Here is a 24,934-nt window from a genome sequence, read left to right as displayed (position 1 = left end):
ATATCTGGAGGAAAAGCATACCAGGCAGCAGGACTGGCAAGTACAAAGACCCTGGGGTGGGAATGTGCCTGGCATGTTTGAGGAACAGCTAAAGGCCAGCGTAGCTGGGGCGGAGGGAGCAAGTGAGAAGTAATAAAAGGTGATTTCAAAGAGTTAGTGGGGGGTCCAGTGTGGAGGGCCTTACAAGTTATGATTAAGATCTTCCTCTTCGACAAGACCCTCAACACGATGTTTGGTTTCCCTCTTTCAAAATATACTTCAACTATTTCAAAATTTAAAATCCTCTGTACCACTTATGTTGCATTTGGCTGCAAGTAACAGACAAACCAACTGGCAGGCGCTCAAATCATAAAGACATACCCTTCTACTGGACAAGCGACTGACGGTAGTGGGTCCCAAAGGTAGTTTAAAGGTCACAGATGTCATCAAAGACCAAGGCTCTTCTCATTTTCTCATTCTGCCATCCTCGATGAGTCTCCTCATAGGACAAAATGACTGCTATAGTTCCAAGCCTCACACCCCCTTCCTACATCTTCCCAAGTAGAAATGAAGGAGTCAGGCAAAGAAAAATGTATGTGTACAGTGAAAAGACAGGAAGACTTTCTCCTCACATATGGCTTACTGTAGAGGAAAACAGTTTCCCAGAAGACCCAGCAGTCTATCCATTATGTCTCATTAGCCAGAACAGGAGGGTTCGCATGTCTACTCCTAAGCCAATCAGTGGGAGAGGAGGATACATGGTCATAATTGACTTGTACCGATTATGATTTATCTTGGGGCTGAATGTATTGACTCCTGGAGAAAACTGGGTCTCTTCTAACAAGGGAGGAAGAATGTCGTGGAGTATATGATAGGCAGTGTCTGCCATGCCCATCCCAATCCCCTCTGCTCCCCTTCTGGAGCACAAAGAAAAAAAAGGCCTTCGAGGTCCCTTAACCACCCACCTGCCTTGTCGCCCCATCTATGATCCCCAGCTGCACCCTGGAGCCCAACCCCCAGGGCTACTATTCCACGGAACTCACCATTGTTCCTCCCAAATTGGCCACTCTGTTTGGCTTTTCTGTTCCAGTAAATGGCAGCCACCACCCACTGGTCCAAGGCAAAAAGTGGGTGGCTTCCTAGACTCTCCTCCTCACTCTCCATATCACTTTTTAAATCACCTCCTTCATAGCTCTTCAAAATGTCACTTCCTTTCCATCCCTACTGTGACTGCTTTGGCTCAAGCTAGCACCATTGCCAGAGCCTTTTAACTTGGTCCTTGCATCCAGTTTCACTCTCTTCGAGACCAGGATTGGGAGCAGAGTGAGGTGAGCAAAGCACCTAGGGCACAAAATGTGAGGAGGTGCTCGGTCACAGCCCTGTGTTGCAGCTCAGCTCTTCGCCACCCTCCATACTGCAACCAGACTAACGCTTCTAAAACACAGATCTGATCACAGTCCCATTTAAGCTCAGAACTGCCCAAGAGCTCCTCTCTGCCTTGGTAGGAAGTCAAACTCCTTAGAATAATCTAGAGACCCCACTTGTCCTCCCAGCCTCCTCTCCATAGTTCCTCTTTCCTCATGCGTTTCATGCTTTGTTCATTCTAGTCTTCCTCATGTGACTATCATCTTTGCATCATGGCTCCTGGGCCTAGAACATTCTTCACCCATCTTCTGTGTTTCCCAAACTCACTTTTTTTCTATTATGAATCATATAAAATTTATAAATAATAATGTAATTAACGCCCTTGTACTACCACCATCACTTAGTTTAAGAAATAAAACATTACCAAGTCAGTAGAAGGCCCTTGGCACCTGTCCCCAGTCACATCCATTTCCCCAATTATTTGGATAATCACTATCCTGCTTTTGATGTTTATTATTTATACAACATAGGTTTGGATAGTTAAGCAATGTATTGTATTGTTTTGAAGATCTTAAATGTTTCAAAACTTTAGGGAAATGGTATCATATGGTTTACATTCCTCTGCAACTTGTTTTTTTATACACATGTTTCTAAGATTTATTCATGTTGATGTGTGTAGCTCTAGATCAGAGGTCAGCAAACTTTTCTGGAAAGGAAAGAAAGATAGTAAATATTTGAAACTTTCTGGGTCCAACAGTCTTTTGCAACTACTCAATTCTGCCATTATAGTGCGAAAGCAGACATAGACTATTTGTAAATGAGTAAATGTGGTTGTGTTGCAATACAACTTTAATTACAAAACAAGCAGCAGGCTGGATTTGCCCTGTGGGTCATAGTTTGCTGATTCCCGCTTTAGACCATTTCATTTTATGAATACACCACAATTTATTGACCCATTCTTCTATTGATGTATATAGGTGATTGAATTATCGTTCCCCACTCTTTACTCCACTACTATATAGAACTATATATTCATATCTTTTGCCACATAGAACAGATAGAGAATATATTCCTGCCCCATTAACTTTGGGTTTAGACTAACGGAATGCTAGAGAATGTGATACATGCAAACAAAAGTTTTAAATGTACTTGTCTGGTTTCACTTGGCCTCTTGGAGTACTGCCATTCACCATGAGAACATGCTCCCAAAAAGTTCTTGTCTCTTCAGCCTGAGTCCCCAAATGAGAGATACATGGAGCAGAGCAAACCTGAGCAGAATCACCCCAACTAACCTGAAATTCTGTGAGCAAGAAGTAAATGTTTGTTACTGTAAATCACTGAGACATTTTAGGATTACTTGTTACACAGCATTATCACAGTAGTAACTAATACAATGGACATTTAAGTTGTTTCCAATTCTTTGGTGTTGCAACAAAATACATGCTTGTGATATGTCAACTGGTGCATCAGGGCACCTTCAACTTTTCTAGTTAATGCTGATTTGTTTTCCAAAGTTTTGTGCCAATCTACACTTCACTGGCGGCGTATCAGAGTTTCCATGGCTCTGCATCCTTGTCAACACTTGATTTTGTCAGATGTCTGACAATATGATAGGTGTGAAATTACATTGCCTAACTCTTACTCATCTTTCTCTTTCTCTGAGCCTCCTCTAACTCCCTAGTCTGACCTAGATTCACATTCTCAGTGTGTCCAAAGCTCCTTATGCTTGCCTCTCTCACAGTGCTAGTCATATGGCATTATATTTATCTTTAACTTTGTCACCAAACAGAGATCCCTTGTCCCCCAGCTCCAGTATAGAACTCGGAACATAGTGGACACTTAGTAAATTATTGTTGAACGAAGATTTGGTGAGAAACTTTAATCAAGTTGGTCAACTCCTACCCTAGGAGAGTGTACAAGCTGAGAAAACTAACTCATCATGCATACAATACATACATAGATGTGTGTGAAAGGTCAGAAACTGGTTGCTTTTCATGTGGGTGTCTGACTTGGGTTTCGAATGCTACTTGCTTTTATGTGCAAAATATGATCAGACCAAAGTGGATCTCAGGAGATTAGCAGTAGCTGGAGTAGTGAGTGAAAGCTAAGCTCTAAGGGTCTGGGAATGTTTTGTGGGCAGATGTGATCTTGAAAAAAAGAAGGTAATAATAAATAGCTAGCATTTGTTGTACACTGGTTCAGTATTTTATACATATTTGGAGCCTTGCAAAACCCTCTGTGGGTAAATATCAGAGGAGGAAACGGAGAAAAGCAACTTGCCCAGGGAACACAGCTGGGGAGTGGAGGACCTGGGCTGGTTTAAACTCAGGCATTCTGGCTTTGGGCCCTGAACTTTTAATCATCATTCTCTGCTGCAACTCTGGAAATCATCATCACCATCATCATCATCATCATCATCATCATCATCACCACACACACACACACACACACACACACACACACCCCTCAAGGCAATTACTTTAGAGATCAAGGAACTTGGCACCTCCCAAAGATTCCTTCCCAGAAGCACTGGTATGGTTTCATTTGGTATATCCAAGGTCATATCCGAAGGTCAGAGTTCTGAGAGATCCTTGAGAAGGGCACCTCTGCTGCCAGTCAGCGTGATGGAAAGAAAATGGGTCTGGAGCCCAGAGACTTGGGTTTTAATCCAAGCTCAGACAGAGTCTTTGGGTTATTTTTGTTGCAAGAAGGCAAAAAAGAAAAAGAAAAACAAAAACAAAAACATTAATGACTTTAGAATTCTCAAAATGAAGAGGAAAGTTGTACTATAAGGGATGGATGGTGCTGGTGGCACACCCAGGGACTGAACTGAGAATTGGACCATTGATAGGACCTTGCATTCATTCTGCACCTTTTTCTTTGGACTAAGACCAGCATCTCTTTCCAGGGTCACATTCCTAAGAGATAAAATCTGATTGGCTCAGCTTCAGCCAGATGTTTCCCTCCAGTCCAATCGGCTGTAATGAGGAAGGTGAGATCACAGAAACCTCGGGAGAGGAAGGCCATTGTGAGCTAGGCAGATATCTCTAGAAGGTGTCTAACAATATTACTAATTCACTGTAGACCTTAGAGAAGCTATTTTCCTTCCTGGGACTCAGTTTTCTCATTTGTAAAATGAGAGTTAATCTATGTCGTATTCACTTATTATATCTACTATGCCTGGCACATAGTAAATGTGTAACAAATGTTTATTGAATAAGTGTGTGGACTTGTGTGATCTCTATACTACCTTCTGATTCTGATTGTCTTCTAGAATATCTTGTATGTGAGATATGTGGGTGCCGGGAGCCGACAGTAAGGAAGAAGAGAGGGGAGGGAGTAGACAGACACTGGCAGGAGGTGCCCAGGAAAACCAAGTTAAGCAGCCAATTCTCTGTCCCCACCAAACAGGCTTCTGGATAGAATCTGGCTTCTCTAATAAACTGTCTCTGGAGGGATAGTGCCCTTTACAAGCTGTTAATTGGCTTCCTAACAATAGCTAGCAGAGTGCCATTTGGTAAACATGGTCCAAAGGAGTGAGGACCCTGGATTTGACTCCAATATCTAGAATCCAGACTGTTTCACTTATTATGTGACCCGGGTGGGTCACTAACTCCTCTCAACATCAGAATCTCCATTGGCCAAACATGTATGAGCATATTTGTTCTGCCTCTTTCACAGCAGCGCTTGAGGGTTGTTAAGTATAAAATTAACCTAAATAGTTGAACTACATTTATGGTGTGCTAACTAGGATTTTTATTTTTTATAATCCTGTCAAGAATTTTACAAGGTGCCTATTTTACAGATGAGGAAACCTCGGCTCAGAGGTTAAGTAACTTGCCTAACATCACATAGTTGATGAGCAACAGAGCCGGGTGCCGCCTTCTGAACCACTAAGCTCTACTACCTTTGTTTACGGCCCAGCTATAGACAGACACATGACAATGTGGTGATAGGTAGTATTATTACTTCCCAGGACCTAATCTCCCTTGGATAAGCTAAACATTGAGGTCGCAGACCTGCAGGCCTACAAAACCAAAGCTTTGACTTCAAAAAAGCAGAATTTCAAGGTTTATTACCTCTGGAAAAAAAAAAAATCAGTCTAAAAACTACACAAATTGAGACATCTCCAGCCAGTCAGTAGGAGAAACCCAGATCAAACTATCTGACTCAAAAAAGAGGATTTTCATTTTGGTGTCCATCCTGGGAGGGACAAGGGTGAGACACCTGGAACCTGAGCTCCAAACATCCGCAGGGCACTTTCTCTCACCAGCTGTCACAGCTGCGCCCAGTGCATGCTGCCTGGCTTCCTTCATATCCCACAGGAGTATCTCCTCCTAGAGGGGAGCACAGCTTTCAGCAGTTCCAGAATCACATCCCCATAGTTCTGTAATCAGAGCTGAGATGGGATTTCATTTCCCAGCTAGAGACCAAAAATCTTAGTGAAGAACTCCTATTGGCCCCTGTCAGGTCATTTGTCCTGCCATCTGAACAAATCGTCAGGGCCAGGAGCACGTAGTTCTGTGACTGGCTGCCCAGCTTGTATCGCATGCCTCCTATCCATGTGACCAACGGGAATGGGTTTGTTAGCAGAAAGGGGCGGGTGCGTGGAGATAGCAGCACAGGTATGGACTCTGGGGGAATCTCTGAAGCCAGTGGTCACTCCAATTTGTTTCCTTTCCAACTGGTGACCCCAACCTTGGTTTCCTCCTTCTACTACTAAAAAGTCACCTAATAAGCTATTAGTTTCTATGTCTGTCTCCTTCTTCAGAGGGGTTCATTCGGTATATATAGATGGAGGGGCGTGTCCTCTTCTGCAAGGTACTTCATTCACGGATGTACCTCAGCTTCCTTGTCTGCAAAATGGGGGGATTGAGCCTGCCCAACTTTCCTTACAGAGCTGAGAACCCACAGAGCTAATGGATGCAAAAACTGCTCTAGAAAGAACAAAGTGCCATATTTACAAACATAGGATGTATTTATTGATTTATTTATGCTCCTTTGTGTTCCAAAAAAAGGATTTGAGGTAGTTCACCAAAATGTACACAATACAAAGTGGGACAAAAATAGACAAAGTGATAGAGCAAAGGGAAAACAAGGGTAGAAAAATAAAATAAAGCCAGAGAGGATGCTAACACATGGAAATCTATGCACAAAATTCCTGAACCAGCTCAGGTCTGAGATTCCTCATGAATAAAAACGTGGGAAGCATGATCAGTTACAAAAGGTACTGTAGCCGTAAGGTAAACACATGGCCCGCCGGGAAAGGCCATATAGGTTATCTTGGCAATAATGTCTAATAGGAACTTCTTTTCATCCAGAAAATGTTATGGATAACTAGATATTATGAATATGCCTATTTAACAATATTTAGATTCCTGTCCTTTTGTTTTCACGATGTCATCTGACATCTACTTCAGGGTCTCATGTGGATTCATCCTCTATTTATGATTTGATTTAATTCAGCTAAAAACTGGGTACCAATTAAATAGCAAGCAAAAACATCCCTTTCATCTCTTTCATTTTCTTTTCCTTTTGTGGTAAAATGAGGTTGGGTGCAAGGAGTAGTACATGAGTTCCCCAGTGAAGTCTGGGACAAAAAGTTTGAGCATCTTGGCTAAGCTGAAACATAAAAATCCCTAAGATATAAAACTGATCCAAACAGGCCATAAAGACACTGCCTTTGCCTCAGAACTTGGGGGCTATAATCTGCTGCTCTGGAACAAAATTCGGACATAAATCAGCCTCCACTGTATTTTTAACCATCTATGAAATTCTTCATTTCCTGCCTGAAATGTTTCTGACAGTGAGCAATTCTACTCTTCTCCCACCCCTGCTCTGAAAACGTGGCCTCGGGGCAGCAGTGGAGGCCCAGGTCTGAGCCCCATAGGTCAGGCAAACCCAGGATGGTACAAGAGATAGAAGAATTGACCCAAGGGTCTCCATGACAAATAAGTCAGAGCTGCGACTAGCCTATATACTGCTTTTGTGCAAAGTTGAAAAAGGTGTCCCCTGTAGCCCAAGAAGCCCCTTGGGTTCCCACCTGGGGTTCTCTCTCCCCCATCTTTACTGAATCTAAGTTCATTTATCCTCCTGGACCCATAACCTTGACAAAGCTGCCCCCAGTACCCACAGTGTTCTCTTTTTTCCTGAGCTCCTAATTCATCAACAGGAAGTACCAGACAGCTGGTATTTAATTATATGATGTCTGGTATTCACTATTTCATGTTGTCAGTCTGTCTAACTAGATTGAAGATATCTTGAGGATAACAATTGGTTCTTATTTTATTTGTCTACCTTATAGCCAACAAGATTGCCATTATGTCTGGGCACTTTGCAAATAGCAAGGTCATTAAAAACAGAACCCAGCGTGTATAAACTGTCTAGTTCTCATCCCTGTGCCCATTTCACAGACGAGGAAATTAAGAGCAGAAGGGGAGGCTCGACCTGGCCAAGGTCAAGTGAGAACCTGGCCTAGCCAAGAATGAACCCAGTTCTCCAGTTTGTCAATGCAATGCTCTATTACTTTCCTTAAATACTTTGCTCTAAAACTCCCTAATAGACAGTTCAGAACCACACAGTTCACTAGAAAACAAAGACAGACAGACAGGCGGCCCACAGTAATCCATCTGTGTGTGAGCAGAATTTCCAGCACAAAGCCAGGCCAAGCTGCAGTAGGCTCAGCCAATAGCCCCTACGGGAATCAAAGCTGGTCTTTGTATGTACCAGGGGGATGATGAAAGGCCTCAGAAAGCTACCTGGGGCTCTTTCAGCTTCCCCAACACTGTGGGGGTCAGCGCAGTCCATAATGTTTGGGCACATGAAACCCATGATTGATGGTCTCAGCAGGAAGGACGAGTAAAGGTGAAGAAGGCGTCTCCTCTCTAGGGAGAGACACTTGTGTATGTTGGGGGCTGCCTTATGCAGTGAACTATGCACCCTTGATAGCAGGAAACAACCCAAGTATTTGCCCCTAACTCCTAACAACAAATTCTTGACAATAGTATTAAAGCTGATAGAAACCAGTATCGAAACAATAACCAAAAATACAAATGGCAACAATTGCTAAGCGAAACCCTGTAATGAAAAACTGGCAGCATCAGTCCTGCTGAGTCTCTCTTGGTCACTCACTAGCCACAGCACTGACCACCTGGCAATTGTCGCAACAAACCTACAAGCCTGGCATGTCCAGCTTGTTTTATAGACACAAAAACCGAGGCTCAGTGAACTTAATTACGCACCCTGCCCCCAATCACGCTGCTACTAAGAGGCAGAGCTGGGATTGGAATCCAGGTCAGTCTCGGTCCAAAAGCCTCCCCTTTTCTACAACCCACATAGGCTCTCATTCCATTCCCATTTCAAATATTAGTCCCATTATGAGAACCAGGGGACAAGGTTTGGTTTGGAAAATTGAAGGCTCTTCAGGCAGAAGGACAACAGCTTGCCCTTTATTTCACGGGGGAATGAGGGAGAGACACAAGGAATCGACCTGATGCGCACCCAGATATCCATGGCTTTTTCTTAATGCCAAACAAATGTAGAAGAAGTCTCTTCTAAAAGAACACAGTGTTTTTCCTCCTTTCCTCACTCCCCTGGGCCCATGCCTGTGATAATTGGGTAGCACAGAATCTGGTTTTTCTGGGATTGGAACCAATGCTGGGAAGTGTTCTGACAATAAATGCTGCTGATTGACAATTGATGGATAACTTTCTTGAGTAAGTTTTTCCTGTGCTGGGTGTTAAGGTAACTGCACTAAACAACTGCTCGACAGCCTGCTTACTGCTCAGACGGAATTTACTACACTTTTCCTCTGTGGGCCTCAGTCAGGCGGGCAGGCAAGATGATATCTCAGGTCCCCTCCAGCTCCATCATTCAATGACTCTATCAAAAAGAGAACATAGATCTGAAAACACTTTTTTCCCCAAACACTGAGTTGGGTTATTATTCACACACAGAAACACAGGCTCCAACGAAGAGATAACTGGTCTGAAAATAAAGAGCTTCAATTCTGGTCTCATCCTCTTTGACCCAATAATTCCACTTGTGTGAATTTATCTTAAAGAATTCAGAAGGACAGAGCTATGTATGCAAAGGTGTTTGCTTTAGCGTTATTTGGAGGTAATGTCCAATAAAAGAATGTCCAATAAAAGAATGGGATGTATTTACTTGGTGGCATATACTGCCATAACAAATGATGATTTTGAAGATATGGAGAAAAGTCTATGTGAGTGTTTTTCAAATTGCAGTTCAATATCCATTAATGGGTCATGAAATAAACTTACTAGGTCTCCTGCTGCCAACTCTTTTTTAATGAAATAGGCTACACTAGAAAATATCAGAGTGCATCAAAGGCAGTAAAGATGTTTATCAGGCAATTTTGGTTTCAGTTGTATGGGTAACCGGGTCATGATATGTAAAAACATTATATATTTTTTTTATCATGGGGTCACAGTCAAGACATTTTAAAGTGCCTGGGTCTACAGCGTACTGTACAGTAGGGTTACAACAATATAAAAATACTATGTCTCAGAGCAAGCCTGGAAAGAAAGACACAGGAACGAAGGCAGAAATGGTGTCAACAGTGGTAGGATAAGAAATGCTGCTGTTCATTTATGTTTTCTGTGATGGTTGTAGGCTATGCTTACAATAAAACAGGGAAAGATGAGTAAGAACACAAGACGAAAGGAGGAATGACAATAGAAAGTCATTATCAGATCTCAAAAGGCTAAGGGACTCGAGATGGGGCTTCCTGAAGCAGCAGTGCTTTCGAAATGGGTCTTGAAGGTTAGACAGAATTCGAATGGGGGATGGAGGAGTGCAGTTAGGCCTCAAGTGGGCAGAGTGGTCACTAAAAAGAAGGGCACCGAAGATGGAGTGAAAAAAAAAATCAGCGTTTTAAAGTGGCTTTGAATTAGAAAGGGGCAATTTGATCCCAACTTGATCACTAATCCTCTCGGGGCCATCTTGTTTTCTATCCTCTCCCCAGCCCCAGGTTGAGACCGTAAACTACCGGTCGCCCCGCACAAACATGGCCGCACCCAGCGGGTCATGCCACTCAATGAGATGGCGACCTCCAGTAGCCCCACCTTCCGCCACCTCGCAGGCCAATGAAGGAGAAGCACGAGTGTTTACGCATGCGCGGTGCCACTAACGGGCGCGTCCAATAATGACTGGGGGATCCCGGCAAGTAACATGACTAAAAAGAAGCGGGAGAATGTGGGCGTCGCTCTAGAGGTGAGGGGGAGAGTTGGGGGTGGGCCACATCGTTAGTTGCCTTCTCCCGGCGGTGGAGTAGTGGGTCAGCCCGGCTGCAGATTGAAAGAGGGGCTAAAGGGAATTAAGGGCGACGCGGATTTGGGAGAGGGACGCAAGGGTGTGAGAGGGCCTGGTGGGGTACCCGTAATTAGGAGCACGATGTGGAGACCGAAGGTTGGAGAGCCCGAGAGGGGACCAGAGGTGCGGGGACCTCTAGAGGTGCTGAGATATAGAGGTGAACGGAAGCCCCCAAAAGGCCGGGACGCGGAAATAGGAGGCCCTAAGGTAGACGTCAAATGAAGACCCAAAAGGGGCGGGTACTCGAAGGTGAGGGGGACCCCAAAGTTGAGGGAGTCCATACTGTTTAGTATATTACTAGTGGCTTAAATATCCCGAGATGGGGAAGTTTCCCCCTGGAGTACTGAAGCTTGTAGCTTGAAAATTACTTTGGGAACCTGTGGGAATTTGTAGAGAATTCTGGAATAGCGGTGTTCCCAAAGAGCTTAAAAATAATTTGTTGCCTATGGTAGGAAAAGAAAGTTGATGCATATTGAAAAGCTGCTATATGCTACGTTGTTTGCATTCCCAGTTAATCCTCACTACAAGCTTGTGAGGTTTTTACAGGAAACTGAAGTTTTAGGTAGAGCCCAGTTTGAAGCAGTGAAGGAGCTGAGAATCAAGCACAAGTGAATTGCCTTCTAGTGCATCTTCTCCTGTGTTACTATTCCCTTAGAGCACCTTCCAGGGATTGCAAGAGAAATATGGGGTAATAGTCTTCTTATGTTTATTACCAGTTCAGTGGTTCTCAAACTTAAGAATGCATTAAGAATCATTTGTAGAGCTTGTTACAAATGGAGAGTTGAATGCTCCCTTATTCCAAGTAATTCAATAGGACTTGGGTGTGCACGTTTAACAAAGAATTTGTTTTTAATAAGCTACATACATTCATGCTGATGGAGGAGGTTTTAGCATTACCCCTTGAGAAATATTGGCCTACTTGGTAGGAAAAAAAGGTTGGTGGAAATATGAATCTCCTAAAAGAGAATGTACATGGTTAAATGAGATGGCACTATGTCGTGGAAAGAGCATAGACTTTATAGTCTATATTAGGACATGATAAGCTGCTATAACAGAAACCCGAAAAGGCAGTGAAAAAACAAGAAAGTATTTTTTTCTAACAGGCTAGATCAGAGGTCATCAGATTTTGTCTGTAGATAATCAGATAGGCATTGTGGGCCATATAGTCTCTGTTGCAACTACAGTGGATCGTCATTCATGGAGTCTGTATTCGTGAATTTGCCTACTTGCTAAAATGTATTTGTAACCCCAAAATCAGTACTCACAATACTTTTGCAATAATTTGTGGACAAACTCAAAGGGGTAAAAAATTTGAGTCACTTGAGGCCCACGTATCCAGCTAAGGTTGAACAAGACAGTGCTCTGTCCTCTTGTTTCAGTTCTTACATGGTAAACAAGTGTCCTTTTTGTGGTCTATTTAATGCCACTTTTTTTTTTTTTGTAATGCCGTGCTTTTTGTTGGTGATTTTCCTATTTAAAATAGCCCTCGGGTGTGGTGCTGAAGTGCTGTCTAGTTTTCCAAAGAGCAGGAAGGCTGTGTATGCCTTACAGAGAAAATGTGTGTTAGATGAGCTTTGTTCAGGCCTGAGTTATAGTGCTGTTGGTTGTGAGTTCAATATTAATGAATCAAGAATATGCATTAAATTAGTTCTTTAAACAGAAACACACACAAAACATGGTTTTGTATTGATCAGTTATTAATATTGTTGTGACTAGAGGCTCACAGGAATCTACCCTGATTCACTATTTGCTCATTCATTGTTGGTGGCAATTTTATACAACGTAACTATCACAAATAACAAGAATCAGCTATAATCAGATAGGCTGTCTTAGCCCAAAAGCCTCCATAGACAGTACGTAAATTAATGAGTGTAGCTGTATTCCAATAGATATTTACAAAGCAGATGGTAGACTGTATTTGGCCCCCAGGCCATGGTTTGCCAAACCCTGGTCTAGAGTACCAGGACCGTAGTGGTTCTACCATATTCCTTTGATCTCGTTATTCTGTTGTCACCTTGTGAATGGAGCTAGCCTGCAACCCATTGATAAATCCACTGGCAGGGAAAGAGAGTGGAGGAAGCACCCCGACTGTCTTAAGAGTCCTAGGCCCAGAGTACCTACCTTCCATTGGCAAAGATGCGAGCTAAGATGTGAGGCCTCACCTAACTCACCTGGGTGGCTGAGAAATACATTCATCAGCTAGGAGACCACATGCCTAACTGCAGCGCAATTGCTATGGAAGAAGGGGCCAGTGTGTTTTAGTGGACAGCCCAGTCTGCACTGCAGCTTGTGGTTTACCTCACAGTGATTTTTTTTGTGATTTAATGAAGTAGTATGTATAAAGTGTTTAGCATGTGCCTGGCATGGTGAATAATCAACAAACAATGCTCTTTCATACTAGCAGCCTTTGCAGTTCTTTTGTATCTTTCCATTGTGGCTAAGTCAATCCCATTGTTTGGACTTTAGTTTTCTCATCTGTAACATAAAGGACTTGAACATCACCAGGGGTAATAGACTCACTGACTGTGGTCCAAATACAGGTTACAAACGTATTTTGTTTGGCTGATACCAATTTTAAAAGTGTTTTGGATTTGGTGGGGATGTGCTCTCCTAATGCCTATACTAATCACATCTGGCATTTTTTTTAACCTATCAATACCAATATAGATATTTATATTTGCCCTCTTGATCTCTAAGGTTACTTTTTGCTTGAATATTCTGATATGAGATCTGTAATTGCACCTTAGAAAAAGCTTGCATCTGGCTGTCTCCTCACCTTTTTCCTCTGGCGCCCCCAACGGATCTGAGTATTGGATGTGCACTGATGCTCAGTAGCAGTAGGTATTGTCCTCATTAAAAGTTGTGGGCTTAGAGCCAATGAAGTGGTGATTTAATCCAAAATGTTTGTTAGTCAGACGAGTACAAGAAAACCCCCACAAGTGAGTGATCTCAGCACCTGCAAACAGTCTTCACTTGTTGTGATGAAGCAATTACTGAGCAGGCGGCACTCACCCCAGAGAGCTGACTCAGGCCAGCTATACTGGGCAGGTATCTCCCAGGACAACCAAGGGATCTCCTAGCTTCCCCCATTCGTGGCTCTTCTTAAGTTCTTTTTATGCCACTCATTTGCTCCCTTGTGAGGGCTCAGAGTTGGAAGAAACTTGCTATGAGTTTTCACTTCCGAGAGTTAATTCTGAATAGCAAGAGAAACTTATAACTCAGTTGAGAAATCACCAGCTCTGATACTGATTTTAATGTTGTGTGGGAAGAGAGAGAGGTTGTATTTCAGTCTGATAGGATGATTCTGGCTGAGGAAAAGGCTGTATTTCAATCTAAAGTGATAGAATTTTGTCTGATGTAAAATCTGTTTTTTAATCTCTGATAGTAGTGAGCTGTTACTTGGTCATTGTGCTTTTCTTTTGAAGCTGGACCATTCAACTTGGTGTCTTTAGACGTTTCAATAGATAATTGTCCTAAGTTAACAGATGTGCAGTGTCTTAGCTGCCATCTTAAAGGGGTACTTGGTTGGATCTGTTTCCCAGTACGAAAATTTATCAGTTTGGAAAGCGTTTGGCTACAGGTTACAGAAAACTGACCTCAGTAACCTAAGGAAGTAGGAGAATACTTTTTTCCCATAATAAGAAATTTGAAAGTTGGTTCAAAAGCTCAGCTATGATAGGGCTGGTATTTCTGCATTCTCTTATCTGTTTCATCTTAGTCAAAATATAGCTGCCACAGTTACAGTTGCCACATCCAACTTTAAGTGAGGAAGGAGGAGAAAGGAACTACAGCACTCTTTGTTCCCTTTATAAGCAAAACATAAGACCTCCCAGGAGCCTTTCAGCTGACTTCTGGAACATCTCATTGGCCAGAGCTGGGTCATGGCCACCCCTAGCAGTCATGAGGCTGGGAAAGCATCTATTGAACTTTTCTAACTTATATTGGAGGCAGGTAGAAGAGACCAGGATCAGTGATGATTAAGGAATGGTGGTAGGTTGAGAGGAGAAAATGGCCTAGACAGACAGGATGAGCACCAAGAGGAAAGGAGCCTTGACACGTGTAATTATTTGTTTAATGGCAGCCACTGCTGTAAGCTCCCTGAGGGGAGGGGAGCAGAAGCACTAAGTGTGAATGAACACCATCTCAGTTCTGGAAAAGACTGTGCACAAAGCTGAGGGGAGCCTACCAGTTTTCTGAGACAAGTGATAGAGGCATCTTAGTGAACTATCAATAAATATTTACTGAATTGGCTTGAGTGGCTAGCGGAGGCACTTGAACCCTTGCCTCTGACATCTGGGCCCAGTTGAGTGGTTCACTGGTCAGAGGTTAGGAGGCCACAGGGGAGCAGGTGGTTGAATGCTGCCTTGTTGGGGAGCCGCCCAGCCAGGGAAAAAGGCTTGCAGCATGCAGAGACTGTTCAAGGGCTGCTGACCATTAAATGAGCCTCACCTGCTGCCAGGCTCAAAAGACAGGTCGCTATTGGGCAGGTGATTTCTCTCGGCAGCCTGCGTCTGGCTCTGCTCCACTTGACGGGGGTCAGGAGACTAAAACCTCATTACCTAACACGGCTGGATGTCAGCATGTGTGGAGTGGCTGTTTGCCAGCATCTTAATTAATGAATTCATAAGGCACGGGGTGGATGCCAGTTCTTGAAAAATGCTTTGAGCCTTTCAGCGATGAAGAAGCTTTTGCTAATTTATCAAAAAATATATATGGGGGAAAGAAGAGAAAACAAACCTCAAACAGCATTCTGGCCAGGGACAGATGAAGGCTTCAGGCAAGAACTGACGAGGCTCTCCTTGCAGAGCTGCTTAGCACACCAGAAGGTCTCAGAATGTCTCGGAGCTAGCGTGGGCTTCAGCAGGGCCCCTCTTGTTTCACAACCTGGGGTGGGGGTGGGGGGGGTGACTCTCCAGAGAAATGACAAGCCCCTTGGCACTCTGCTTTTCCTGAAAATTGTTTATTGGTTAAAAACTGGGAAGGTTTACTCTCTTCATCTGCTCAGCCTGGGAGAGGAACTTCTCACAGGGCTTGATGATTTGGGGAGCCATGGATGGAGGTTTTTATGCCCCCATGGAGCCCTATGAGCCTCCTTTGCAGAAAAGCACCCCTTAACTAATGTCAGAGTAATCAGCATTTTGGGGTTTGAGGCTTGTCACCTGAAAACTTGAGGTGCATGACCCCCATGGGACTTGGCTATGTGGCCTGAAGGCCCCAGATGGAAAGCCCCAGTGCTCTTGCCAGAGACCATCTGGGCAGGCAGTCTGGCTTCTTTACCCATTATAATAAACATCCCGGGGGCCTCCTTGACGTGTGAGAATGAGTGAATTTCCAGAAATCCAGTTCCCAGGCTGCCGAGGCTGGAGGCTGACGATGAAACAGCTGACACCACTCTCAGGCTGTGAATTAGCGAGTGAAAAGAACGGCTTCACTACCCACTGGGAAAGAAGGGCTTATCAGGGCCACTAGCCCACCTTTCTCCTTCTCGAAACTGGGTCTGTTTTGTGTGAATTTTGGAAGGTGCTTTGGCAGCTTAGGCAATTTGGGGGAGAGTGTCTGGGATATTTGTGAAGCTGGGAGTTGGAGGGTGATTGCCTTCCATGTGAGGACAGATGCTCGGCTCCCGTCTCACTGTCTCCAAGCAAACAGATTTCAGTCAGGTTCTTCTTCCCTCACAGAGAGTATTTGTTATGTGAACAGACTAAGCAAAGCCCTCGTACAAGATTATTTAGAATATAGAATCTGTTGAAAGCAGATCAACAAGCTTAGATGGGCTTCGACCGGGATGTAGAATGACTGTTCCACAGAACCCTTCTTTGTCATGAATGTTTTCATGAGGGATTTTAACAAAAGAGCTTGATGTGGTAGAAAGAACATAAGCTCTGAAGCAGAAAAACGCAGATGCAGACCCCACTTCTGCCACTCCCCAATTACATGACTCTGGGCAGGTTGCTTAAAATCTCCTTGCTGGGGGTTTGCTCCTCTGTGAAACAGAGGCAGGCCCTTCCTTGTAGAGCTGATGTAGACCTTAGGTAGCAGGCACGAAGCAGCCCACAAATGGCCTAACCCAGAATATAAGGATTGGAGCTAGAGTAGCTCAAGGATGGTGGCTCTCTGCTTTCTCGATGTGGGCTGGTGGCTAACAGCATAGACTCGGACTGCTCCCCCATGGACTGGCTGTGTGACCCTGGACAAATTACTTCATCTCCGTGGCCTGAGTTTCCTTACCTACAAAAGGTGGATACTAATACTGCTACTCACTTATGAGTTTATTGTGAGCATTCCTTGAAGGGATCCAAGTGAAGAAGCACAGAACAATGCCTGGCCCATGGCACGCTATAGAAGTGGTGGCTACTACTGGGATTGTGGTTAGGTTTGCATGGAGCTGGCCCCTGCGCGGCCTGACCAGGCTAGTGTGCTGGGCATTCTGTGTGTGAGCTGGCACTCATGTTCCTTGCCCCCAAAGAGGTTTCATTTGGGGCTTTGATTCCAGGAGGCTCCATACTCCTGAAAAGATGCCTCACGGGGATTTCAGAAGAATTTTATAGTTTCTCTTAACACAGTGGTTTTATGGCATATAGGACCCCAGGGAGACTTCCCTAAAGCTCTAAGAATAAGGCATTATTCTACAAGTCAGGTGGCAAAGGAGATTTTGCCTAGTGGCTTGGGGTTACTGAGCTGCCAGCAGAGTGCCACAGAGCACACAGCACTCAGAGCTGCATCTGAGAAAGGGTCCCTCCAGGAAGGCCACTGGGAGAGTCCCTGTCCCTGATGACTGGAAATGAAGAAGGCCTTTATTTCTTTGGCACCTGCCAGGAGGAGTGATGGCCTCACTTGTTTAGGGCCAATGGTGACCTTGACTGTCAGGCTGACTTAAGATCTTGGCATTTATTCTTCTACAGGAAACATCCCCACCTCTGTGGAGAATCCTTGTCTTGGTGTTACACTTCTCAACTAAGCCTGCTCCTCTGCCCACTCTCGAAGCCATCCAGCAGTCTCTGATTCCCTAGTCCAAGCTTGGTTAAGAAAGGCAGTGGTTTTCACCCCGACGGTGGTGGGATCACTCGTGCGCCTTTCTTGTTATAGTACAGATGTTCTGGATCCTGTCTCTGGGGCTCCCCTGGGACCTTCAACTCCCTTTTACTTGAGGGATGCTACTTCTCACCCCCTACCTACAGACCTCTTCCCTTCCTTTTTTTTTCTCCCTTCTTCCCTCATGGCTCTGCGTCTTCCCTGCCTAGGCTCAGACCAGCAGTCCCCTGGGCAGGTTTTACCCACTGCTGGTTTCAGGGTCAAATTACAGGCTTTTCTACCAGGACACCCTGTACACACATCACCTATGTCTCAATCCCCTGAACTGTTTGCACTCAGGTTTACACACCTATCAGGTCCTCAGCTCTGCGTGAGGTGCCAGAAAGCATGGTTTGCTAACTTGTAGGGCCCCCACACCACTGCCTTTACTTCCTCAGGTTCCTTTGCAGCTGTGCTGTATCTACTGACTGTCATCTCAGTGACTTAGTTTTCATTTTCCCTGTTTAAAAATGAACACATGGTCTTCTGATATAAATGTATGGACACTTCTTAATGTTATTGTACACTAGGGGCATCTACTCTCTGCCCCACACACTGTATGAATGAGTGCCCTGTCTCAGTCCATACTTTGGCTGTAAACCACTTTGCTTGTGACAGTCACAGTCAGCATTGCTACCCACCTACAGCTCCAGGAAAATTCCAGCACCATAGCCAGTCTTGGGCACGCCATGCTCTTCCTGCCAGTTGACCTATACAGTGTGTCGGGCAGGAGTCCTGGGATTCTCCATGGCCTCCAGAGTGTAACCTCTCCCCACTGGTTGGTTGAATCTCTTTGATGAGGCCTCTCTCTGCCTTAGTCCTGAGGCTTTACATTCCAACTCCCCACTTAGCTGGATGCCAGGCCCCAGAAAGCCATGGTGTAGGGGAACCTGGGCTCCGTCTGCCATTCAGTGTCTCCCCAGCGATGGAGACTGATGCCCATCCCATGGGTGTCTAGACAACAGCTGAGTCTGTTGTGCCTTTATACACTGCCCCAGGCCTATTCTCCTGGGTTCCATCAGCCCCAGCTTCTATAACTGTCTCCTGGCTCCAGGGCCCCACCCCAGCTTTATCCCCAGGCCAATCATGGGGTTCTGAGCATGCCATGTCCTGAGCCAGCTAAATGGGCTGACCTGTAGAAGCATTGCTGTTCTCATGGTCTACCTTGTGGGCTCCCACCCCTGCTGAACCCTGCCTCTGACTTAGAGGTGGCCATATCTGAGCCAGAGGGGCTCCCTTCCCCACTGCTACCAGCCAGTAACCAGTGGAGATTGCTCTCCATCACACATACCATACTTATAGCTCTTTCTCTTATTTTTTGCCACAAATTAACTCAATTTTCTTTTTTCCACAGTGAAAATCATTCTCTAATAATGATAGCAAATTCTGAACTCCTACTATGTGTGTTAGGTACTGTTCAAGCACCTTACGTGTATTGCCTCATATCATTGTCACAACTCTTTGAAACATTACTATCTTTGTTTTAAACATGAGTAAACTGGGGCACAGGATTAAGGAATGTGGCAAGTAAGTGACAAGATTATATAGCCCACACTCCTTATGACCACACTTTTCTGTAGCTACAATTTCAGGTTTCTAGGCACTTGGGCTTCCAACTGCTTGCCTAGCTCTGACCCTTGTGCTTCTAGAATCTTCTTTGTCTTATTTTGATCCTTTCCCCCATGTCTGTTCTCCTGGCCCCGGCTATCTTGTCCTCTGTTGCCTTCAGCCTGGTGGCAGAGAGGAAGCTGACCAAGGACTATCAATTTGCACTGGGAAATCTGCAGAGTACATAATCCACGTACACGTCATTGAGAGTTGACTGAAAATTCAACTAGGGGCTTCCTTTAAGGACCACTTTCTGGGTCGTCTTCCCCATTTTTGCGCCCGTCTTGCCAGCTCTGCTCTGTAGCCACTACTGACCCCAGTCACAACTAAAAAAAATGCATCCTGACCCTCCTTCCCTGCCTCTCTACAGCCAGGAGGTCACCCAGAATCTTTGCACCCATTGTTATAGCTGCTTGAGAGCCAGCTTCTGCTTCATCAAATGCTGCAGGGTGTTTGACTGCCGGTGGGGTCACCTTCTGAGGATGGGTTTTTGGCCTTCTGAAGAGCCTCCTGACAGTCTCAGCCTCCCCTCACTCAGCCCACATCAAGCAGCTGGGTTGTAAAGAAGGGGAACTTGCTATTTAGAAGGGAATCAGAGCTGTCAGCAGGACATAAATATTCATAGAAGGAGGTTAGAACTTGAGTCCCTAAAACCTTGATTTGTGTTCCTCTGTTTAAGCCTCATTAAAAGGTGGTAAATGAAAGTGGGGATATTCAGTGGAACTGCAGATAAATTGGGCTTGTTCAGATAAAGGCCTCTGACTGCCAGCTCCACGGGCCCTGCCCAGAGCGCCATGGCAGATTGGCTCGGCCACTTGTAGTTTGCCAATCTCAATTTAAAGATCTTTCTTAGCTTGAGTTCCTGGCTTTGCTCTGGGCCAGTTAGTGCTTTTTTGGGAATCTGGGAGCCTTCTAGAGGTGTTTAGGGATAGAAATTCCCCAACTTTTTCTTTCCCAGAATGACATGCAAACCAGGGCCTGGCCCAAGGGTGTGGCAGACAGAAATCTGACCTAGGACTAATACTTGCTTTAGGTAATTCACAAAGTACATATCTACATGCATGTGCAGTTGCTTCTTCTAACTTCTTCCAGCTTCTATGGGCACGAGGGGAGGGTTTCAGAGACCGTTCCTACATGAGACCTAAATCTGTCCCAGGTCCAGGGCCCAGCCATGCCCAACCCTACTCTCTGGCTACAAACACAAAGACTGCAGCGGGCCAGGCCTTGTGACCACAAAGAGGAAACAGGTGGCCCCCATGCCTTCTAAGACAGAAGCTACAAAGGCAGGCATTCTCAGAGGCCAGGCAGTCACATACACGAGTGGAATGGGCTAGTCTGGGCTAGACGTGACCCCTGGGCCTGCAAGTTTATACCATCTGCCCTAGGGGCCCCTAGAGTTTGGGAAGATGAGATTTGGACACACAAAGCTGGGATAGCTGTGTGCTCAGCCTAATGAGAGAACTGGTTAATTTGCCAGGGGAAGTAGGTAGTATTCCAGCCAAGAGCAGCAGAGAAGGCTTCATGGAGGAGGTAGACCTTCAAGAATTAAGTTTTGTTTGGGACCCAGTCTGGAATTTGGTGCCCTGGTTGTAGCTTCTACACCATGGAATGGAAACAGCAAGTCTCGGGGTCCTGAGGGGCTGGGCTATGTGTTTTGAGGGTGCTGCTATGAAGGGTTGGCTTCATAGGGGCCTGAAGCACCTCTTCCCCTTAGTTCTAGCTCCTTGGCTCCACTAACTATCGCATCAGGCTATTGCTATTCTCTGAGTCTGGCTCCCCAGAGCTCATTTCCCAGCAGCGCCTGTTCTAAGTTGGCCTTTGGCCTCCCCAGACACAGGCCCCATCTCCCGGCTGGGGCTGCTTCCCAGGCCAACCTTACCTTTGGTGCCTATTAGCAGTGAAATGACACAATTAACCAGGCAATTAACTTAAGGCTCTGCAGTTGCTTCCTCCCACAGGGCCCTGCTTCCAGAGCTGGAGTTGGCAGCAGGCTGGGCTGCAGGGAAGGGGATAGATGGTGTTATCATCTGTGCTGGGCATTAGGATGGGGGAAAGTGGCTGACCCAGAAAAGGCTAGGATGGGTGCTGGCCAGGGAGAGGGCAGAAGGCCCAGAGACTTCAAATGCAGTTCTGACACTGGCCCCAGAACACCTGGGATTTTGGGATTCATACTTCCCATCATTGATTGATTGCTGTCTGCAGGGACTACTCCAGAAGGGATTGGAAAGAGAACTGACTTAGACCAATAAGGAAAGGGGTGTTCCAGTCTGACTCCTCAGAGAAGTCATTCTGTTTGGGGGGCACTCTCTCATTTGTGAAATAGAAGTCATATTTGTTCTCCCTCATAGGGATGTGGTGAGAATGAGTGAAGTCAGATGGAAAATCGAGCATTACAGGGACTCAACCTAAGGTACTGTTTAGTCAGCTGCTGTGAACAACACAGGGCCTCTAAACCTTTCTACCCCCTGCAATCTAGGCTCCTGCCAGCAGGGCAGTGGTGCAAGACGAGCAGGTCCAGGCCCAAAGAAGTGACCAATTAGACAGACAGACAGACACAAATGAACTTTCAAGGCCAAATGCATGATACCAGGACCCAGGCTTGGATGACCCAGTCCAGTATATTATAAAACATTTTCCCACAACCCATTTTGCCAAGAACACATCTCTGAAACTAAAAACAAATGGGAAAACTGATATCGGTGGCAACCAAGCTCTCAGAAACTTAGCTATTTCATCTCACAAGTTACCACTACCTTGATGACGGGCAATGTTTTTGAAGAAGAACCCAGTCAGAAAAATAGAAGTGTTTTTGAGCTGCATTTTTTAATACTCAGTACTTTTTATTGATTCTCGTGGAAAAATGTATATCCTTATAACTTAGACTACTTTAAGATGAAGTGCATCAGTGGAAAAATATCTTTGCTTCTTGGCCCCTATATGTCTAATTGTCCATCTATACACCTGTGTGGCAGGTACCTGCTGCATTCAGAGCCCTGGTTGCTCCTGTTCTTGGGCCCACTGGGGTGTGTGCTGGGAGACAGTGATTGAGGGGCTGCTCCTATCTGCCCCAGCCCATGCTTGGGTCCAGTGGGTCAGGGAAGCTATAAGACCCTGAGTAACACCCTCAGCCATTTCCAGTGAGGCTCAGGCTGTACCACGTGGAAGTAGAGGACAGCAAAGACAGATGTTGGGGGTTGGATGGGAGGCTGTCCAGGAAGACTCCTAGAGGCTTCCTCTTCCCCATCCCAGAATGCCAACTATTTTGAAAGTCAAAGGGCTCTGCTGCCCATCTCTATTTGCTGGTGTGCTGTATGTTTCAGATTGATGGGCTGGAGGAGAAGCTGTCACGATGTCGGAGGGATCTGGAGGCCGTGAACTCCAGGCTCTATGGGACAGAGCTGAGCCCAGAGGCTAGGTAATGCTCCTGACCCCCACCACCCCCAGCCCTCTGCCAGCCCCTCATATCTGTCTTGGGCCCTGGCCCTGTGCTTCCATTCCCCATCCTCCTGCCACCAGAGGCCTAGCCCTTGTCCCCTTTGTCCATCCTGCCCCTTTGTGCCAGCTACCCCTCAAGTGGAAAGAAAGAAAAGAGCTTAAGCCATAAAACTTCCCCACTCACAGGAAGTCTCTGGAGAAAGAGAAAAACAGCCTGATGAACAAAGCCTCCAACTATGGTAAGAGTCCCCTTTTGTTACCAGCCCCACCTCACAATCTCAGGGTCAGGAGAGGCAGACAGCCCAACAGCCCAGGGAGCCCACAATGTGACAGGGATCGAGGAGGAGGCAGTCCTTAGGAGGGAGTGAGCCCTCAGGACGTTGCAGGAGCTCACTGTAGGCCCAGGAGCCTGAAAGAAGAACGTGTTTGTTCTTTCATTCCAGGGGAGATGGATTTGTTCTTCCTCTGTGGGATGAAGGGGTATGGCAGTAGACAAGTACAGAAGAGTCTCACATTCACCCAGACTTGGGAAGTCTGTCCTCCCAGCTCTCTCCTCCCTTAGCTTCACTTCCTCCCTGGGATGGGAGTGGGGGCAGCTGGGAGCCTGGGTGAAGCAAGGTGAACCTCCCACTTGGGCAGCGTGAAGGACTACGGGGGGTGGAGCAATGCTGCCACCTTCTGGGCAGCAGAGGGACAGCCAAGTAGAGCCCAGGCTGGGTGTGGAGCTAGAGGGCAGCTGCTGGGCCCACCAACACCCCACCCACACCCTGTCCCCGCCGGCCTGGAAGATGGTTTGTAGTGATTCCTCCGACTTGTCTGTTCTATTCTCCTTGAACTGCCAAACCTGGCCAACAATCAGCCCCAGAAACAGACCACATGGCAGGGAACCAGGGAACCTACCAGAGCCTCAGGCTCAGTCTGGCCTGCCCAGAGCTCGTTTGCAGCTGTCTCCCTGCTCCTTCTCACAGGTCAGGGTGGGGCATTAGCTCCCCCTCAAGCCTATAATTTTCATACAAAATCGCAGCACCACCACTCAGTTTAGTCTTCAGAGTACTACCCACCTGCTGTAAGGGGACAAATAGTGTAGCTACAGAGTAGCAGGACTGGCTTCCTGTAGAGGTGAGCTCAACTACCTCGTGGGCAGACTACTTCCTCTTAGCATCCCTAGTTTCTGCTTAGCTGGGCAGGACCGGAAGCACTGGTGGTATGGTCTCAACCTGTACCTACTCCCGCATCAGGCCACAGGAGGTCTCAGCTGCCCTCCGAGTTTCTCATTGGTCAGATGAAGCACCTTGGATGGATGAGTACCCTAGAGACAGGCCAGAGGACTCACATAGTGATGCCACGACACTACCTAGTTTGGCTTTCATGTGTGGTCTTTTTGGTGACCTCACACATTTCATCAACTTCAGCTACATTTAGAGAAAAATGGTTGAGCAGCATTGACTGTTGGGACTTTTGGAGGGGCCAAGATCTGTAGCAAAAAGGTTGTGAGGGTCTGGGTAGACCAAGTACAGAGTCCTTTTTATGGATAAGGAAGGAGCTGGGGAGGAACACCTCTGCCTGTCTCTGGGAGAGGCCAAGGCAGATAGGAGTAACAGGCCCAAACGACCTGCCCAACACCCTGTTTCCTCCCAGAGAAGGAGCTAAAGTTGCTTCGGCAAGAGAACCGGAAGAACATGCTGCTCTCTGTGGCCATCTTCATCCTTCTGACCCTCATCTATGCCTACTGGACCATGTGAGCCTGAGATTTCTCCAGAGTCTGCACAGACTTCCTCTCAGTAACCTGGTCACGGCCAAGCATGTCCTTCAATCCTCAAGAGGACCTAGGTACAGGGGCATTTCTTCCCCACCCAGACACTGGAGAAGGGCTTCCTGTTGGCCCAGCGCCTCCTGCCTCCTGGTGCTGTGTGGGACCTGGGTCTCCAGAAGGACTTTGTGTTGGCTCCTCCCTTAGCCCAAGGGAAAGGCAATAAAGAATACCCAGGCTATTCCTGACTGCTGAGTAAATGTCATGATCTAACTGTAGTTGGTGGGGGGTGGAGAACTGAGAGTGGCATTCAGGAATCAAGGAAGAGATGTTCAAGGGAAAGGTCTTGGCTTAGAACTCAGAAGGGAGAAGGGGGGCTGTAACAGTGAGCCC

At 46.0% G+C, this 24,934-nt stretch overlaps 1 protein-coding gene across 2 annotated transcripts; it reads left to right on the top strand.

Moving 5' to 3' along the window:
- The first annotated feature begins 10,502 nt into the window (after positions 1 to 10,502).
- Positions 10,503 to 24,789, top strand: CCDC167 (coiled-coil domain containing 167). 2 transcript variants are annotated; one of them, XM_016152682.2, is made up of 4 exons: positions 10,503 to 10,578; positions 22,677 to 22,771; positions 22,978 to 23,030; positions 24,430 to 24,789. In XM_016152682.2, exons 1-4 carry the CDS (start codon positions 10,537 to 10,539, stop codon positions 24,531 to 24,533), a joined length of 294 nt encoding a protein of 97 aa, XP_016008168.2. In that variant the 5' UTR covers positions 10,503 to 10,536; the 3' UTR covers positions 24,534 to 24,789. The 2 variants fall into 2 exon arrangements, with proteins under 2 accessions (XP_016008168.2, XP_036095458.1); XM_036239565.1 differs by lacking the exon at positions 10,503 to 10,578 and adding an exon at positions 10,626 to 10,884.
- The last annotated feature ends 145 nt before the right edge of the window (positions 24,790 to 24,934 follow it).

Source organism: Rousettus aegyptiacus, unplaced genomic scaffold (genome assembly GCF_014176215.1).
Source record: "Rousettus aegyptiacus isolate mRouAeg1 unplaced genomic scaffold, mRouAeg1.p scaffold_m13_p_1, whole genome shotgun sequence".
NCBI classification, from domain to species: Eukaryota; Metazoa; Chordata; class Mammalia; order Chiroptera; family Pteropodidae; genus Rousettus; species Rousettus aegyptiacus.
The sequence above is the reverse complement of the archived record's forward strand: the minus strand, read 5'-3'. Positions and strand labels throughout refer to the sequence as shown.

What these genes read in the sequence shown, in the direction of transcription:
- CCDC167 (XM_036239565.1), top strand. Translation starts at nt 10,759, where the DNA reads ATGTGGAGACCGAAGGTTGGAGAGCCCGAGAGGGGACCAGAGGTGCGG. An exon ending in CGGAAATAGGAGGCCCTAAG is followed by an intron (nt 10,885 to 22,676) that starts GTAGACGTCAAA and finishes TGTATGTTTCAG; the next exon opens with ATTGATGGGCTGGAGGAGAA. An exon ending in GAACAAAGCCTCCAACTATG is followed by an intron (nt 23,031 to 24,429) that starts GTAAGAGTCCCC and finishes GTTTCCTCCCAG; the next exon opens with AGAAGGAGCTAAAGTTGCTT.